The sequence below is a fragment of the Somniosus microcephalus genome, chromosome 28 (genome assembly GCF_052327205.1).
Source record: "Somniosus microcephalus isolate GS21.2 chromosome 28, FLI_Smic_1.0, whole genome shotgun sequence".
NCBI lineage: Eukaryota > Metazoa > Chordata > Chondrichthyes > Squaliformes > Somniosidae > Somniosus > Somniosus microcephalus.
The window spans coordinates 15481329-15500868 of NC_141014.1; the positions used below are offsets into that span (position 1 = coordinate 15481329).

The 19540-nt window shown below is 49.1% G+C and overlaps 1 protein-coding gene across 1 annotated transcript in view; it reads right to left on the minus strand.

Moving 5' to 3' along the window:
* Window positions 1–19540, minus strand: part of mei1 (meiotic double-stranded break formation protein 1) — a 247894-nt gene that overhangs the window by 66947 nt on the left and 161407 nt on the right. Inside the window, exon 21 of the mRNA XM_085969507.1 lies at window positions 14724–14987. Coding sequence (XP_085825633.1) covers window positions 14724–14987 — 264 coding nt within the window. The remainder of the gene's footprint in view (window positions 1–14723; window positions 14988–19540) is intronic.

The window sequence follows — 19540 nt, forward strand, 5'->3', positions numbered from 1 at the left end:
AATGCCGAGGATTACTGCAACCGGAAGGGTTCCATTCGTTGAACGTCCAGTAGGTCTGTGACCACAGATAACTGATAGTCACTGTCAATGCCCGCTTTCCAGGCAGCAGCCACGACGCCTTCATCCTGCGCCAGACTTCTGTGGCAGACCTTCGAGGCCCCGGCTCACCCAGGAGGCTATCCTCTGTGCACCTGGCTGATGACCCCGCTCCGTGCGCCCAGCACCCCTGCTGAAGAACGATACAATGAGAGCCACCAAGCTACCAGGAACATCACTGAGCACACAATCAGCGTGCTCAAGCAACGGTTCCGCTGTCTGGACCATTCCGGAGGAGCCCTTCAGTACTCACCTGAGCGAGTCTCCCATTTTGTTGTTGTGTGCTGCATGACCTGGCAATCCTCAGGACTCAGCCAATGCCACCAGACATTGGAGCACCAGCAGAGGAGGAGGAGGAGCAGCAGCAGCACCAAGATGGGAGGGAGGCACAAAGTGCAAGGGCCGTCCGTCAGCGGCTTATAGCAAGTCGGTTCTAGGCCCCCTCTGAGGGAATGGCTTCTGCCATTCAAAGAACATGAATGGAACTGTGCCGCAACCCCTAAGCTGGTCAAGGCAACAAATATTTCAAAGAGCAAACATGCACATTCTGAATAAAGACACTTCTTTATTTAACAAACTGTGTGCCCTTCCCGCATGACAAAGTAATAGAGAGAAACCCCCAAAAAAGCAGTCAGTCAGTCACATAACTGGCTCTCACAACCTGGAGACAATGAACAAAACAGTAACCAAAAAATGACAACGATCCTCGGCCTTCAATAAAACATTTAACAGCATTTTGCCACACCTCCTACTTTTTGCCCTTCGAGGGTGATCTGCTTTGCTTGCGAGATTCACCCCTTCCCACCCTGCAGCTCCTGCGCAATGGGACCCCAGTGGCTGCAGCAAGGCTGGGGGAAGGCTGCTGAGTGTCAGAAACTGAGACTGCAGATACCCTTGAGGGACGGCCTGGACCAGCTCTGGGCCTGGAGGGCCCGGCTGCTGATTGCTCCAACTCTGCATGGGCGGCAACAGTCTGTCCTACAGGTGGTGGCAGCTGCAGTGGAGAAGTGAGTGTTGGCAGCAGGAATGCTGTCATCCTGAGAGAGGACAGCAACTCCCTGTTCGGACGACACACTGGCATTCCCACGGGGCAGCACTGCAGCATGCGGAGCAATCTGCTGAAGCACAGTCTGCTGGCCTGCTGCGGCACAGCGAGGGTCCCGGCGATTCGTGCCCGATTCAGCGAGGGTGGCAGTCAGTGCTCGTGTGGCCTCAATCTGCGTCTGCATGAGACCAGCCACTGACTGCATTGCAGCACTAAGCACTTGCGTGGCAGCCGCCTGTGCTGCGCCGAAGTCCTGGAGACTCCGTGCCTGTGCTGCGCCGACATCCTGGACTATCCTTGCCTGTGCTGCGCCGAAGTCCTGGAAACTCCTTGCCTGTGCTGCACCGAAGTCCTACACACTCCTTACCAGTGACTCAATGGAATCTGGCATCCTTGCCACTGCAGCCATGAGCTCAGTATGCCTGTGCTCCGCCTGGGCGCTCATTTCAGCGAGGAGCCGCACCTCTTCTGTGCTCATTGTAGCAGAAGGCTAGACTCTCCCTCCGGGGAAAAGCCTGCCGAGCTTCCCTACCCGCCTCGCGTTGCTGCAGCCCGCTGGGCCCCGGAGCTTCACCCTCCTCAGACCATTCCCCCCTGCTCCCCTCCAGGGAAGACGTGTCCCCATTATGGCCATGGGCTGCCTCGGCTGAGGGTGACACTGATGGTCCGGCTTCCTCCTCGTCGTCGCCTTCAGAGTCACTCACAGTGGCAGCTTGAGGGTCCGCCTCCTCACCTGGCGAATCAGCATCTGAAAGCAGGGAGGTACAAGAGTGGGTTTAGCGTGAGGGCAGGGTGGCAGCGAGGGAGGCATGAGTGCTGCAATGTACTGTATTGGTTCGATAGTGGCAAAGGATGCTGGTGTGAGGCACAAGTGGAAGGAGAGAGGTCAAAAAGGTGATGACCTTACCATTGCTGTCCATAACGGGGTCGGCATCTCCAGTGGCGACGGGGCCAATCATCCAGCCTGCCATAATCCACTGGACTCGCTGCTCCAGATCGGTGAGGCCGGCCTCCCCTGGTCCGTTGCTGCTGCCTCCTGTTATGCGCTAGCTTGCCCTGCAAGAGAAAGGACGGGCTCCGAGTACAGTGTGAAGCCCTGATCTTGGCTGCACTGCCTCCCATGGTCAAATAGCCCTTACAATGTGAAGCCCTGATCTTGGCTGCACTGCCTCCCATAGTCGAATAGCCCTTAGTGTGAAGCCCTGATCTTGGCTGCACTGCCTCCCATGGTCAAATAGCCCTTACAGTGTGTAAAGTGCTGAATGTGCGTGTGAGTTTCCTGAAAGGGCCATAGGTGTTGGATGAGGGCTGGGCATTGGGGCTTTCAGGATCCTTTGGCCATAAAGTGAGGTCGACATGCAGGGATGAAGAGGATTCTGAAAAGGGCACTCACCCTGATGACCCAAGCGAGGTCGTTGAACTTCTTCCTGCATTGCACAGGGGTCCTAGGCACCATGCTGCTGGAGGTCGCTCTGTGAGCCACCTCCCTTCCAAGCTTTGCGATAGTCGTTGGGCAGCGGCCTCCTGCCACTGTCCGGGAACAGGATAGATCGCCTGCGCTCCACCGCGCCAACCAGAACCTCCAAGGCCCCCTCACTGAACCGCTGCACTCACTCCCTGGCCCTCTTCATGGTCCTAGGCTTAAGAATGTGGCAGCAGGTCTGTCCAGGCCGAGAATCAGGGCTCCGATGTGCAGGGTGTGGCTGCAACCCAAGATCGAACCTCCCCTTTAAGACCTGACCGGCGCCAGCGTGTCTGCGTGCAATCGCTAACTGGCCGCACCTGCGCTGCGCCCGCCCTCGGTGGTAGCGCCTCGCTTCTCCGGCTTAGCGCCTTAAGATAGTCATGCAGCACCTGTTTTAGCGCTCCAAGCACCTCCTGGGGCGAAGCAGGCCAATTTACCAGTAGGTGGCGAAAATTTTGCGCCTGCCCGATATTTACACCCCAAACAGGGCGGTACTGAATTTCTCCCCGAAAGTGTTCAAAATAAAGAATTCAATGATTGACAGAAACTCTACATGAACATTGGCTAAAAGACACCTACCCTTGCGTGTTGTTAGTGGTATGATTGGACAAGGATGAGGGTAAGTGTGAGGGGTGGCTAGTGAGATGGGGATGTGATAATGTAGATAGAGAGGGATGGGTGGAGGTGTAAGGTAAGTTGGTGTGAGTAAGGGTAGGGGAGGCAGTGATGGGGATGTGATGAGTGGCACAGAAGGATGAGGTTGAGTGTGGCTTTGCAGTAACGTTTCGTGATCTACTGACATCATTGAAAGATTTGCGCCACTGCAGCCAGGTCCTCCTGACAACATCCCTGCTCGTGTCCTCCTGTGCAATGTTCAACCTTGCTGCATTGGTGTCCTGGGTCTTATGTTCATTAATAAATAGACATTCTTATTATGAACACAGCTAGCTTTTGCTAGACACTTTTATTGAGCACATGTGGACTAGGTACAGTATCTGTAGAGGTTTCCATCTTGACTGCTGCCTTGTGGGTAGCCTAGTGCCTCATGGGTAATGTAGTCTTAATATACATACAGCTGGGTAGTGTAGTCTTATACATACAGCTATATACCAGCTCTACGGCTCCACCTAGTGTCCACTATAGAATGACGTTATTGATCATTACATCCCCCTTTCTTTGAGGTTTAACAAAATCAGTATCAATCAACTTTCAAGAAAACAATAAAGATAATATCAGTAACACTTTTGTTAGTGCTTTATAAACATAAACATTTTCAAAACAGTCAACACATTTTCAAAGCTTTACATTGTACTCAAAGATTAAGTCTATCAGGCTTTTTTACTTCACGTGTGGATCTTCTCAACACGGGTAAGTCTGATGTGTCTTCATGAGATTGTTCTGGCGGTGAATGACAAGATGCAGTTGCGGCATTGTCATCAATCTGCTCTTGTATAGATCGAGGTCTCCTTGCGATCTTTGCTTGCAGAGGGTTTCAGTGTTTCCTTCACTCTTTATGCCATAACTCTCAATGTAGTCAATGCACTCTCAAAAAACTGCTGGCAGCTGGATCCCATCATACAGCATAGTCCTCTCAGCAGCCTCGGCTAATGGAACACCAAAGATTGGCCTGAGGGAAGAAGGAGTATCCACCGGAACTGCTTCCTGCTCTGGTGCAGGCTTCTTCTTTTTCTCTTTCCACTGCTTAACAACATCTGCTGCGGTTATATCTTTGGACTTTTTCTCCTTGTGTTTTTCCTCTTTGTGCTTTTCTTCCTTTGGCTTCTCTTTGACCTTAAAGTCTTTTTCTTTCTTCTTGGAGAAACTAGGCTTTTTGAAGACATGGATACCCTTTGGCCTTTTCATCCTTGATGGGCTCTGCTTCATCACCTGAGTCATCTGGTCTGCTTATGGCACAGTTTATACAGTAGACTCTCTTGACCAGTTCTAAGTCCTCACAAGCTTTGTCACCTAGTATCGAATCAAGTCTTTCAGCCACAACAGAAAACATGAGATCATGCACTTTGTCTTTGACTGTCACTTTAAGTCTGCATACACCTAAGCTATCTATTTTCTGTCCATTATAGTCCTTCAGTAGTACTGACTTTTTCTGTATTTTGGGCTTTTCTTTCATATTGTTAATGTCACTCATACTGATTAAGTTTGCTTTTGCCCCAGTGTCTAGTTTCAAGGTAACTAATGCTCCATTTACCTGCAGTGGGATCATCCATTTGTCCTCTTTTACTGCATTAACTTTATGTTCAGCATTGTCCATTTCTGAGGGCTGCACATTTTCTGTATCCTTTTTGATATTGTCACGACACCATTCGTACAAATAATGTCTCACTTAAATCAGTGTCCTCAATTACATTAACTCATTGCCCTTTCTTAGTTTTTACTTTTGAAAAGCATTGTTTGGCAAAATGATTCTTTCCATTACACTTTGTGCACATTTTTCCAAACGCTGGGCATTGTCTTAACTGGTGTTTGTAACCACAGCGTTTACAATTAAAAATTTCATCCTCCGATTGCTTTTCATTTCTGTTCTGCCCATGTTTCTTCCCCTTATAGGACACAGCACCGACAGCAGCATTATCACTCATTACAATCGCATCATTATGGATTTCACTGAAAGTCTTCGCGTGCTTTCGAGCTAGCTCACTGGCTTGGCATATTTTCACTGCATTTTCCAAATTTAGTTTGGTTTCTCTCAAGACATTCCCTGACTTTTTTTTATCATGAATACCAAACACAATCTGGTCACGAATCATGGATGATTTCAGCTCAGAGAAATTACATGTCTGTGCTTTCAGTTTCAGATCAGTTATAAAGCTATCAGAAGTCTCATTTTGCTGCTGTGTCCGAGAACAGAAGATGTATCTTTCATAGGTCTCATTCTTTTTGGGATAGCAATGTGCATCAATTTTTTTTAGCACATCTTCTAATTTTTCTCTGTTCTCCTCTGGATTAAATACAAATGTATTAAATACCTCTATCGCCTGTGGGCCTGCAACTGTAAGCAGCAACGCTATCTTCCTTGCGTCTGGCTTCGTACCGAATCCGATGGCTGCAATGTAGAGTTCGAATTGTTGTTTACAAGTCTGCCAATTGTAGTCGATGTTTTTCCTGTGAGTTTCAAACGCTCTGGTGGCTTCAAATTCTCCATGTCGCTTTTCACAATTTTCAGCAGATCTTCACCATCCTGGTACCATCTTATGTTCATTAATAAATAGACATTCTTATTATGAACACAGCTAGCTTTTGCTAGACACTTTTATTGAGCACATGTGGACTAGGTACAGTATCTGTAGAGGTTTCAATCTTGACTGCTGCCTTGTGGGTAGCCTATTGCCTCATGGGTAATGTAGTCTTAATATACATACAGCTGGGTAGTGTAGTCTTATACATACAGCTATATACAGCTCTACGGCTCCACCTAGTGTCCACTATAGAATGACATGTTATTGATCATTACACTGGGGAGGTCTCTTCTGCCCAATGGAAGGGAAGAGAACCCCCTGTGTGCTGTGACACCCTCCATAAGCATATGGAGGGAGTCATGGGAGAGCCTGGGTGCGGCCGTGCACCTTTCTGCAGTGCTTGTCTGTGTTTGCAGCACCTCAATGTTGTAGAACACTGACAACACAACTGTCAAAATGAACGTGCACATGGTCCCTTTAAGGAAACGGGCTGATGACGCATCATCAATTGGCCGGGAACCTCGCAGGGCAGGCTTAACAAGGCCAATCAGGGCAAAATCATTTCAACAGAGTGCGATGGAACTGGGAGCGGAGTCGCAGTCCGCCACCTACCTCGGCCGCACATAGCACGCCTCAGTAGGCGAAATCGCGGCCAAAGTATTTTATTTCTTAATGTAAAATGGTCTATTATTAATATATATCTTAATCTTTGTCTCTATTTAAAAAATAATTTATTTGCATTATACCTTTGGAACTCTTTATTATTAAATATTTATTTATACATATTAATCAATCTCGGTTTGTGTTGCACACAGAAAGTTAACACCAAGTGCTATCTTCAGGTTAAGCAACGTTAGAATGCAAGGGCAAAATTAGACCAAGGGAAAAAGGGCATGGGGATAGGGGGGAGGGGAAATGATGGAGAGGGTTCACTGACCCAGCTAGTTGGCTGGTCCACGACCATTCTGGGGCCATTCTATTATTAATATAATAAAATTGATTCTTCCGCAAGTTAATAAAAATCAGATCATTTTTAAATGTTAGGTGAAGCGAACAGAAGCTTTTCCTATATTTCTTTGGAGCCACCCAATCCCCATTCCCTCCCTCAGAAGGCCTGCTCACCCTCCTCCTTTCCTCCTCTACAGCCACTTCTACTCCTCCACTGCTTTCCTCCCCGTCAAGCTCTTTTTTTTATTATTCGTTCCTCAGATGTGGGCGTCGTTGGTGAGGCAAGCATTTATTGCCCATCCCTAATTGCCCTCGAGAAGGTGGTGGTGAGCCGCCTTCTTGAACCGCTGCAGTCCGTGTGGTGAAGGTACTCCCACAGTGCTGTTCGGGAGGGAGTTCCAGGATTTTGACCCAGCGACGATGAAGGAACGGTGAAACATTTCCAAGTCAGGATGGTGTGTGACTTGGAGGGTAACTTGCAGGTGATGGTATTCTCTTGTCCTTCTAGGTGGAAGAGGTCACGGGTTTGGGAGGTGCTGCCGAAGAAGCCTTGGCGAGTTGCTGCAGTGCATCTTGTAGATGGTACACACTACAGCCACGGTACGCCGGTGGTGGAGGGAGTGAATGTTTAAGGTGGTGGATGGGGCGCCAATCAAGCGGGCTGCTTTGTCCCGGCTGATGTAGAGCTTGAGTGTTGTTGGAGCTGCACTCATCCAGGCAAGTGGAGAGTATTCAATCACACTCCTGACTTGTGCCTTGTAGATGTTGGAAAGGCTTTGGGGAGTCAGGAGGTGAGATACTCGCCACAGAATACCCAGCCTCTGACCTGCTTTTGTGGCCACAGTATTTATGTGGCTGGTTCAGTTAAGTTTCTGGTCAATGGTTACCTCCAGGATGTTGATGGTGGGAGGTTTCAGCGATGATAATGCCGTTGAATGTCAAGGGGCATTGTTAGGCTCTTGCTTGTTGAAGATGGTCATTGCCTGGCACTTGTGTGGCGCGAATGTTAATTGCCACTTATCAGCCCAAGCCTGAACGTCGTCCAGGTCTTGCTGCATGCGGGCATGGACTGCTTCATTATCTGAGGAGTTGCAAATGGAACTCAACACTGTGCAATCATCAGCGAACATCCCCACTTCTAACCTTATGCTAGAGGGAAGGTCATTGATGAAGCAGCTGAAGATGGATGGGCCTAGGACACTGGCCTGAGGAACTCCTGCAGCGATGTGCTGGGGCTGAAATGATTGACCTCCAACAACCACCTTCGTTTGTGCTGGGTATGACTCCAGCCAGTTGAGAGTTTTCCCTGATACCCATTTACTTCAATATTACTAGGGCTCCTCGATGCCATGCTCACTCAAATGCTGCTTTGATGTCAAGGGCAGTCACTCTCACCTCACCTCTGGAATTCATCTTTTGTTTTGTTTGGACCAGGGCTGTAATGCGGTCTGGAGCCGAGTGGTCCTGGTGGAACACAAACTGAGCATCAGTGAGAAGTTTGTTGGTAAGTGTCGTTTGATAGCATTGTCGACGACACCTTCCATCACTTTTCTGATGTTTGAGAGTAGACTGATGGGACGGTTAATTGGCCAGAATGGATTTGTCCTACTTTTTGTGGACAGGACATACTTGGGCAGTTTTCCACATTGTCGGGTAGATGCCAGTATTGTAGCTGTACTGAAACAGCTTGGCTAGAGGCGCGGCTAGTTCTGGAGCACAAGGCTTCAGCACGACAGACAGGATGTTGTCAAGGCCCATAGCCTTTGATGTATCCAGTGTGCTCAGCCGTTTCTTGATATCACGTGGAGTGAATTGAATTGGCTGAAGACTGGCTTCTGTGATGGTGGGGACCTCAGGAGGAGGCTAATATGGATCATCCACTCGACACTTCTGGCTGAAGATGGTTGCAAACACTTCAGCCTTGACTTTTCCATTCTGACCAGATTTAACATATTGACAACACTTGTAGCAGCAGCGTAGTCGCCTCCTCCGAAGTCCGAGGGAAGGAGAGAAGTAAAAAGTAATCCAAGTGTGACATCACCAGAAAGCGGGTAAGTGATTGGTTGGTAAGTATTTACTCTTTCTCCTTCTTTACAAAACTTAAATTCTGTGGTTTATAGTTTCTAGGGTCTGTGGTGTAGTGGGGACTGCTGGCAGGCAAGCGCCCTTGAGTATATCATTCAATTGGTGGTATTGATTTAATTTAAATTAATTAAAGGGTAAGTCATGTCAGGACAGCCTAGCCCCGTGTTATGCTCCTCTTGCTCTATGTGGGAATTCAGGGACACTGCCGGTGTCCCTGACGACCATGTGTGCCAGAAATGCATCCAGCTGCAGCTACTAGCAGACCGCATTGCGGCGCTGGAGCTGCAGATGGATGGGCTTTGGAGCATTCACGATGCTGAGAGGGTCGTGGATAACACGTTTAGTGAGTTCGTCACACCGCAGGTAAGGGCTGCACAGGCAGAAGGGAAATGGGTGACTATCAGGCAGAGCAGTAGAGGCAGGCAGGTAGTGCAGGGGACCCCTGTCGCCATCCCCCTCTCAAACAGGTATACCAATTTGAATACTGTTGAGGGGGATGACTTACCAGAGGAAGGCAGCAGCAGCCAACTTCCTAGCACCAGGGGTGCTTCTGCTGCTCAGGAAGGGAGGAAAAAGAGTGGGAGAGCAATAGTGGTAGGGGATTCCATCGTAAGGGGAACAGATAGGCGTTTCTGTGGCCGTAGACGTGACTCCAGGATGGTTTGTTGCCTCCCTGGTGCCAGGGTCAAGGATGTCAATGAACGGCTGCAGGGCATTCTGAAGGGGGAGGGTGAACAGTCAGAGGTCGTGGTTCACATTGGGACCAATGACATGGGTAGGAAGAGGGATGAGGTCCTGCAGCAAGAATTTAGGGAGCTAGGTAGCAGATTAAAGAGCAGGACCTCAAAGGTTGTAATCTCTGGATTACTCCCAGTGCCACGTGCTAGTGAGTATAGGAATAGGAGGATAGAGCAGATGAATGCGTGGCTAAAGAGTTGGTGCAGGAGGGAGGGCTTTAGTTTCCTGGATCACTGGGCCTGCTTCTGGGGAAGGTGGGACTTGTACAAGTCGGATGGGTTGCACCTGAACCAGAACGGGACAAATATCCTTGCGGGGAGGTTTGCTAGCACTGTTTGGGGGGGTTTAAACTAAAATGGCAGGGGGTTGGGAACCTGAGCAGGGAGACAGAGGAAAGGGAAACAGGGATAAAAGCAAAAGATAGGAAGGAGAAAAACAAAAGTGGCAGTCAGAGAAATCAACGGTTTAAATCAAACGTGGCCACGGTAAATAATAATTCTAATAGGTCTAAGAGCGTTAAAAAAACAAGCCTGAAGGCTTTGTGTCTTAATGCGAGGAGCATTTGTAATATGGTGGATGACTTGGCTGCGCAAATAGAGGTAAACGAATATGATTTGGTTGGGATTACGGAAACGTGGCTCAAGGATGGCCAAGACTGGGAACTCAACATCCAGGGGTATTCAATATTCAGGAAAGATAGGCAAAAAGGAAAGGGAGGTGGGGTAGCATTACTGGTTAAAGAAGGGATTAATACAATTGTAATGAAGGATATTAGCTCTGATGATGTGGAATCTGTATGGGTAGAATTGAGAAATACTAAGGGGAAAAAAACATTAGTGGGAGTGGTATATAGACCTCCAAACAGTAAGGCGGAGGTTGGGGATGGCATTAAAAGGGAAATTAAAGAAGTGTGCAATAAGGGCACAGCAGTCATCATGGGTGACTTTAATCTACATATAGATTGGGCCAACCAAATTAGTAACAATACTGTGAAGGAGGAATTCCTGGCGTGTTTACGGGATGGTTTCCTGGACCAATATGTCAAGGAACCAACCAGAGATCAGGCCATCTTAGACTGGGTATTATGTAACGAGAAAGGATTAATTAGCAATCTTGTTGTACGAGGCCCCTTGGGTCGGAGCGATCATAATATGATTGAATTCTTCATTAAGATGGAGAATGAAGTAGTTGACTCAGAGACTAGGGTCCTCAATTTAAATAAAGGAAACTACGATGGTCTGAGGAGCGAGTTGGGTAGGATTGATTGGGGAATGGCACTCAAAGGGTTGACGGTGGATAGGCAATGGCAAACATTCAAAGACCAAATGGATGAGCTACAGAATTTGTTCATCCCAGTTTGGCATAAAAGTAAAACAAAAAAGGTGACTCAACCGTGGCTAACAAGGGAAATTAGAGATAGCATAAAATCCAAGGAGAGGACATATAAATTGGCTAGAAAAAGCAATAATCCTGAGGATTGGGAGCAGTTTAGGATTCAACAAAGGAGGACAAAGGGATTAATTAAGAAAGGGAAAATAGAATGAGAGTAAGCTAGCTGGGAACATAAAAACTGACTGTAAAAGCTTTTATAGATCTGTGAAGAGAAAAAGATTGGTGAAGTCAAGCGTAGGTCCCTTGCAGTCAGAATCAGGGGAATTTATAATGGGGAACAAAGAAATGGCAGACCAACTAAATACATACTTTGGTTGTGTCTTCACAAAGGATTGGAGGGTAGCTAGTGTTACCCCACTATTCAAAAAAGGTGGTAGAGAATAAGCAGGGAATTATAGACCGGTAAGCCTGACATCAGTAGTGGGGAAAATGCTAGCGTCTATTATAAAAGATGTAATAGCAGAGCACTTGGAAAGCAGTGACAGGATCGGACAAAGTCAACATGGATTTACAAAAGGTAAATCATGCTTGACTAATCTACTGGAATTTTTTGAGGATGTAACTGGTAAAATAGATAAGGGAGAACCAGTGGATGTGGTGTATTTGGACTTTCAGAAGGCTTTCGATAAGGTCCCACATAAGAGATTAGCGTGCAAAATTAAGGCACATGGGATTGGGGGCAAGGTATTGACTTGGAGAGAACTGGTTGGCGGACAGAAAGCAAAGAGTTGGAATAAACGGGTCGTTTTCCGAGTGGCAGGCAGTGACTAGTGGGGTAACGCAAGGATCGGTCCTAGGACCCCAGCTGTTCACAATATATATTAATGATCTGGACGAGGGAATTGGATGTAATATCTCCAAATTTGCAGACGACACAAAGCTGGGTGGGAGCGTATGCTGTGAGGAGGGTGTCGTGAAACTCCAGCACGATTTGGACAGGTTGAGTGATTGGGCAGAAACATGGCAAATGCACTATAATGTGGATAAATGTGAGGTTATCCACTTTGGTGGCAAAAACAGGAAGGCAGATTATTATTTGAATGGCAATAGATTGGGAGAAGGGGAAGTGCAAAGAGACCTGGGTGTTCTTGTGCACCAGTCGCTGAAGGTAAGCATGCAGGTGCAGCAGGCGGTTAAGAAGGCAAATGGTATGTTGGCCTTCGTAGCAAGAGGGTTCGAGTACAGGAACAAGGATGTCTTGCTACAGTTGTACAGGGCCTTGGTGAGACCGCACCTTGAGTATTGTGTGCAGTTTTGGTCGCCTTACCTGAGGAAGGACGTTCTTATCATGGAAGGGGTGCAGCGAAGATTCACCAGGCTGATACCTAGGATGGCAGGAATGACATATGAGGAGAGATTGTGTCGATTGGGCTTATACTCACTGGAGTTTAGAAGATTGAGAGGGGTTCTCATCGAAACCTATAAAATTCTGTCAGGCCTGGACAGACTAGATGCAGAAAGGATGTTTCTGATGGCCGGGGAGTCCAGAACCAGGGGTCATAGTCTAAGGATAAGGGGTAAGCCATTTAGGACAGAAATGAGGAGGAATTTCTTCACCCAGAGAGCGGTGAACCTGTGGAATTCTCTGCCACAGAGGGCGGTGGAGGCCAGTTCATTAAATATATTCAAGAAAGAGTTGGATATATTTCTTAAGGGATCAAGGCATATGGGGAGAAGGCAGGGACAGGGTACTGAATTTGGATGATCAGCCATGATCTCATTTAATGGCGGAGCAGGCTCGAAGGGCCGAATGGCCTACTCCTGCTCCTATCTTCTATGTTTCTATGTTTCAAGGCTGCTCCAGTGTCCTGTGGCACACTTTGATTCTCTCTATTAGAAGAGTGCACAGTAACTCGAGTGAAAAAAAAATTACTTACCATTTCTTGGCGGCCTCCAGTAGTCCCTTTAAGAACTGCTGGTTAGGCCACAGTAGATCTGCCCAGTTTGTGCCATATTTGGAAGCGAGGTTCTAAAATAGGCGTTAGACCACTGATTAGCATATGCGCATATGCAAGAGGCTTTATGCCTGTTTTAGATGGCGCCTTGGGCGCTTTGAAGTCGCCAGCTGCCAAATTGGAAGCCAGCGCACTCTCAGGGGAGAGATTGTGCCTCGAAATTGGCCCTCAACTCTAATCTTTCGCCCCAAAAATGGGCAGGAGGGGGACCAATTTCTTCCACTTTAACTCTCTCCAATCGACGGGAAAAAAGTGGTGGAGTAGTTAAAATAGAGCAGCTCCATTTCCTGCCAATTCCCCATTTTAACGCTGCAGGAGCTTCATTGATACATGTAAAATGGAGTTCCATGATGTATATTGGACTCTAATGGCACTTTAACCTGCTCCTGAGAAAGGTGAAGCTGTTGCGATGCCAGCAAGATCCTATAAAGTAAGTTAAAAAACTTTTCTTAGTGAGGCCAGGAAGTGCAGGAGTTCTCCTCTGGGCATTACTACAAATATTCAGCTTCTGCTGCCCTGGGGCGTCCCCCTCCCCAACCATGAGATGCACGCAATACCTCTTTCCAGACTTACCTTGCTGCCGGCAGCCTCTCCCCTCCCTGCTGGCCAACTTCAGCTTTCCGCCCGCAATGGGCAGTAGCTGAACGGTGGCACTCAAATGAGGCCCTGGAGTTAAAATCTGCAGGGCCTCTGATGAAGGCTCACGTGCAGGATTGCCACCTGCTCCCACTAGGAGTTAAAATCGACCTTAATTCCTGTCTGATTCTTAAATGTGTCAAAAAGCAGTAACCCTAATTGTAAATCAGTTACATCGATGTCCGGACATCAGCAGACAGTAAAAGCTGAGGCACACCAGCAATGAGCAAGAGCTTCATTAGCAGTGTCACTTATTAGAGCAAACGTTTATTTTAAAATTGTGGCAGAGTAAAAATCTTTCCAATTTTCATTTAGTTAGCAGTGATTATATTGATTCATCATCGAACACCACCTTCAGTGTGCTAGCGCAGCCTTTGGTCGCCTGAGGAAGAGTGTGTTTGGAGACCAGGACCTCAAACCCGGCACCAAGCACATGGTTTACAGAGCAGTAGTGATACCCACCCTCCTGTACGCTTCAGAGACATGGACTATGTACAGCAGGCACCTCAAAGCACTGGAGAGGTACCACCAACGCTGCCTCTGCAAACTCCTGCAAATCAATTGGCAGGATAGGCGCACCAACGTCAGGGTTCTCGCTCAGGCCAACATCCCCAGCATCGAAGCTTTGACCACGTTCGATCAGCTCCGATGGACGGGCCACATCGTCCGCATGCCTGATACGAAACTCCCAAAACAAGTGCTCTACTCGGAGCTCCGACACGGCAAGAGAGCCCCAGGTGGGCAGAGGAAACGCTTCAAGGACACCCTCAAAGCCTCCTTGAAAAAGTGCAACATCCCCACCGCCACCTGGGAATCCCTGGCCCAAGGCCGCTCAAAGTGGAGGAGAAGCATCCGGGAAGGCGCCGAACACCTCGAGTCTCTTCACCGGGAGCAAGCGAAAGCCAAGCGCAAACAGCGGAAGGAGCGCATGTCAACTCAAGCATCCCACCCACCCGCCCCTTCAACCACCGTCTGCCCCACCTGTGACAGAGACTGTCGGTCCCGCATTGGATTCATCAGTCACCTAAGAACTAATTTTTAGTGTGGAAGCAAGTCATCCTTTGTACTGCACTTGTGCACTAACAATGACAATAAAAGTTGATTTGATTTGATCCTTGGTTCCGAGGGATTGCCTAAGAATAATAATAATATTGATTACTATTTACCAGCAGAATCAGGAGCACATTTGAATTCCCATGTATAATATTCATCATGCAACTTGTGTCACTTTGAGAGTTAGGAACCACGTTTTCATCCTCGAAACTGTTGATATCGACATGAGCAAACCAGCACTTCAAGACACAGTGACCGAATCTGTCTGTCAACTCTGGGTAGTGGAAAAAGAACTTCAGCACTAGAGGGTGGCAGGTGTACACAGAGGAGAAATTGGATACGCCCTCCAGGAGCTTACAAATGGAGCTCAATGGTGCCTAAAAGATACAGGAAAAATATCAAAATTATATGGTAAGAGTTCATGCGTCCCAAACAAAGATTCCGTACGAATAGGCTTACATATGAATTTCCATTTATCATACTAGCCAACCGTGAAGCTTTTCTGAGTTAGATTGCTAATTTAGCACCAAATTAGGTGACAGTTTTGTTCGGTGGAACCATTCATTAATAACTGCGCTTAGACTGCCCAAATTCATTTTCCATGGGACCCTTACATTTAATAGATGAAAGTGACATTCATCTAATCAGCCTGGACTAGTTTGAACCTGGGTCCCAGAGCTGAAAGGAGGGCATGCTAATCCACTGCATCATTGTTCGGTTTTCAATATATTTCTGCTAAGTAGTTCATAGCCTATCTAAATAGAGGGAAGTGCTGATTGTTGGGTAGCTGTTGAGTGTTTCTTGTTAAGTTATAAGTTTATTTCTGCTAAATTACCTCCATAGTCTGGTAAATAGAGGCATGGCAGGGCAGCTCAGACCCGTGATTTGCTCATCCTGTGCCATGTGGGATTTCCTGGACGCTTCTTGCAGTCTGGACGACCACGTGTGCAGGAAGTGTCGCCAACTGCAGTAACTCGAGCTCCGGGTTTCAGAGCTTCAGCAGCAGCTAAAGTCACTACAGTGCATCCACGAGGCTGAGAAATACTTGGAAAGACGGTTTCTAGAAGTGGTCACCCCGCAGCCTCAGAAGATGCAGGCAGAGAGGGAATGGGTGACCACCAGACAGAGGAGGACCAGGCAGGTAGGGCAGGAATCCCAGAGTGCATCACGCTCGCTAACCGGTTCACAGTTCTGGAAACTGGTGAGGGTGATGGCTCCTCTGGGGAGAGCAGCCAGAGCCAAGGCCACGGCACCATGGGAGGCTCAGCTGCACGGGGGGGGGGGGGGGGGGGGGAGGAAGAAGAGTGGGAGAGCAATAGTGATAGGGGATTCATTGGTTAGGGGAACAGATAGGAGTTTCTGTGGACACAGACCTGACTCCAGGATGGTATGTTGCCTCCCTGGTGCCAGGGCCAAGGATGTCACTGAGCGGCTGCAGGACAGTGAGGGAGGAGGGTGAACAGCCAGAGGTCGTTGCCCATATCGGTACCAACGACATAGGCAGAAAGAGGGATGAGGTCCTGCAGGCAGAGTTAGGAGAGAGATTAAAAAACAGGACCTCAAAGGTAGTATTTCCGGATTACTCCCGGTGCCACGTGCTAGTAAGTACAGGAATAGGAGGATAGAACAGATGAATACGTGGCTAGAGAGATGGTGCAGGAGGGAGGGCTTTAGATTACTGAGGCATTGGGACCATTTCTGGGGAAGGTGGGACCTGTACAAGCCGGACGGGTTACACCACAACAGAGCTAGGACCAATATTCTCGCGGGGAGGTTTGCTAGTGCTGTTGGGGAGGGTTTAAACTAGCTTGGCAGGGGCATGGGCACCAGCGTATATGAGTAGAAAAGAGGAATAAGGTGCAGAAAAGAGTGAGTGTGTTCGATAGTACTAGAGAAGAAAGTAGCATTAGAGGCAGAAGTAGTATCATATTAGATAGGAGCAGAATAAGAAAGACTATGAAAAATTCAAAAATGGGTTTAGAATGCATGTACGTAAACGCACAAAGTGTGGTGAATAAGGCTGGTGAGCTACAAGCACAATTAGCTGTGTAGCAATATGATGTTGTGGCAATAACGGAAACGTGGCTTAAAAACGGTGAGGACTGGGCACTTAATATTCAAGGCTACAAGGTGTTCAGAAAAGATAGGGAAGGAAAAAAGGGAGGTGTGGTGGCAGTGCTGATTAAGGAAGGCATTGTAGTTTTGGAAAGGGAGGATGTTCTTGAGGGGACAAGGACAGAATCCATTTAGAGTTGAGGAGCAAAAAGGGTATGATCACGCTATTGGGGGTATTCTATAAGCCTCCTAGTGAGAGGGAGGTAGAGGAGCAAATCTGCAGGGAAATCGCAGAGATATGCAAGAGTTATAGGCCTAGAAATTGGGTATAGCCCCGCTTGAGGCGTTAGAACTGGCGCTGCGCAAAGTTTATAGCCAGACGAAACTTATCGCTGCCTGGCGAGATATTGGGTTGCATCGCCCCCAAAGGGGATTGAGGCACGAAATCAGACGTTGCACGGGGCTCCCAAGGCGCAAAAGTTCAGGCGCTACCCAATATCGGCGCGGACAGGCGCAGAGCAGGTGATCTCAATTACCGGAAACCACGAGACTTCCAGGCGCCGGCCGGCTCTTAAAGGGGTGGGTCAGTCAGGCTGAACTGCCACACTCAACGCCCTGTAGGCCTCAGAATCGGCACTCGCCCTTCTCTGGCACAAGAAACTTGGTCAGGATGGAGAAGGTGAGGCAGAGAGCAGAGTGCTTCAGCACTGAGGCTCTGGACCAGTTGGTGTCTGCAGTTGAGCGCCGTTGAGATGTTCTGTATCCTGACAATGGCAAGAGGCCGAATCAAAAGGCTTACCGGCGATCTTGGAGGAAGGTTTCTCTGAGGGTCAACTCCAGCAGCATGGCGACCAGGACCCCTGTTCAGTGCAGGAAGAAATTCAACGACCTCACTCGGGTCGTTAGGGTGAGTGTTGGTTATGCAAACTTCTGATTCCCTCCATCTGCACCTGACTTCGAGCACCCTGTTGCCATGATGCCCCAATGGCCATCTGTCAGCAAGCACCCATGGCCCTTTCTGGGCACACACATGGACATTTCACTCAAGGCCTCATGTAAGGGCTCTTGCACCATGGGGGGCATGAGATGATCTCTCAAGGCCTCATGTAAGGGCTCTTGCACCATGGGGGGCATGAGATGATCTCTCAAGGCATCATGTTACAGAACTTCCCCTTCTTTCCCCTGCAGTCCAAGCTGGCGGCGAGGTGAAAGGACCAGAGTCAAACCGGTGGCGGGCCTCCACAAGTCGTCACTCTGACGGATCTCGAGGAGAGGGTGCACCAGATTCTTGGAGGACGTCTGTCTGGTCCTGTTACCACTGCAGCTGCCGACCCCATTTCCAACAGCGAGGGTAAGGCTCTCTCATTTTTCAGCTGTTTCCTTCCACTTGGTCCCCCCGCCAGCATGCCTCCTCAGTGTGCAGCCATGTCAGAGCCTTTCCGCCAACCTGTCCGTTTGCTAAAGCCACTCTTCCACCTCCCTGCTTTCAGATGATTCATCACCAACTCGGGCTCAACGCCCTGAAGCTGCCAGTGCCAGTGCCTCCGGAGGCGAGGATCAGGAGGAAGCCGGACCATCCGTTCCAATCTCAGGGGAGCATACACATCTACAGACTGGGGATAGTAGTTCCCTGGAGGGGAGTGGGGGGGGCTCTGAGGATCAGCCAGTTGCCGGAACAAGCGGCATGCAGCAACGCAAGGGGGGTAGGCAAGTTCGGCCACCGTCTCCCCGCAGGGCAAGGCAGGTTGTCATGACTGCTGCACAGAGTGCAGAGGAGGTGCGTCGCCTGGCTGAAATGAGCACCCAGGCCCGGCTCAGGCACACTGAGCTGATGGCTGCAGTGGGGAGGATGCCTCAGTCAATAGATACACTGGCAAAGAGTGTGTTGGACTTCGGGGCAACAATGGAGAGGACTCTCCAGGGCTTCGGGGCAACAATGGAGAGGACTGTCTAGGGCTTCGGGCCAACAATGGAGAGGACTGTCCAGGGCTTCGAGGCCGCTATGGAAAGGACTGTCCAGGGCTTCGGACAATCCCTGGAAAGGTCTGTCCAGGGCTCGTCCAAGGCAGTGGAGCGGTCAGCACCGGCCTTGTCCGAAGCAACGGAAAGAACTGTCCAGGGCTTCTCCGAAGCACTGGCACCTGGCACACAGGTCCTCACTGCTGCCACGCAGTCACTTGCCGGCCTCGTCCACACCCAGATTGAGGCAACGCAAACTCTCACTGCAGCCACCCTATCTGCATCAGCTAGGATCACCCCGGGCCCTTCCAGTCCCATACAAGGCCAGGAATCAGTGGAGCATGCGATTGTGGCGGATGAGCCGAGCCGGTCCCCTCAGAGAGCCAGTGTGTCGTCCGACCATGGTGCAGGTGTCCTCTCTCGGCAGGTGACCATTGCACATGCCAGCGCTGGTACGTCTGCAGTGCAGCTGCCACCACCCGCAGGGCACACTGCTTCCAGCTATGCTCAGATCAAGCATCCTGCGTCCGCACCCTCCAAGCCCAGAGGTCGGCCAGGCCGTCCCTCAGGGGCTTCTGCGCTTCCACACAGTCAGCAGGCGTCCCCCAGCCTTCACCCCGCCACTGGGGTTCAATTACGTAGGAGCAGCAGGGAGGGAAGGGGCCGACCGCGAAAGAGAAGTCGTTCTCCATCAAGGGGCCAGCAGTTGAGGGAGGTGCCGAGACGTTTCTTTGGCCAAATTCAAGGACACCCTCACCTGTTGTAATTGTTGGAAATGGTTTGTTTAGTTTTGCGGCTTTGCCAAAGAGTTAACTGTTATTTTGTTAGTTATGGTTTCTGTTGACATGACGTTGTTTTACTGTAATGAAAGACTTTTGTGACAATAAAGAGAAGTTTTAATGTGCTATGGTGCACG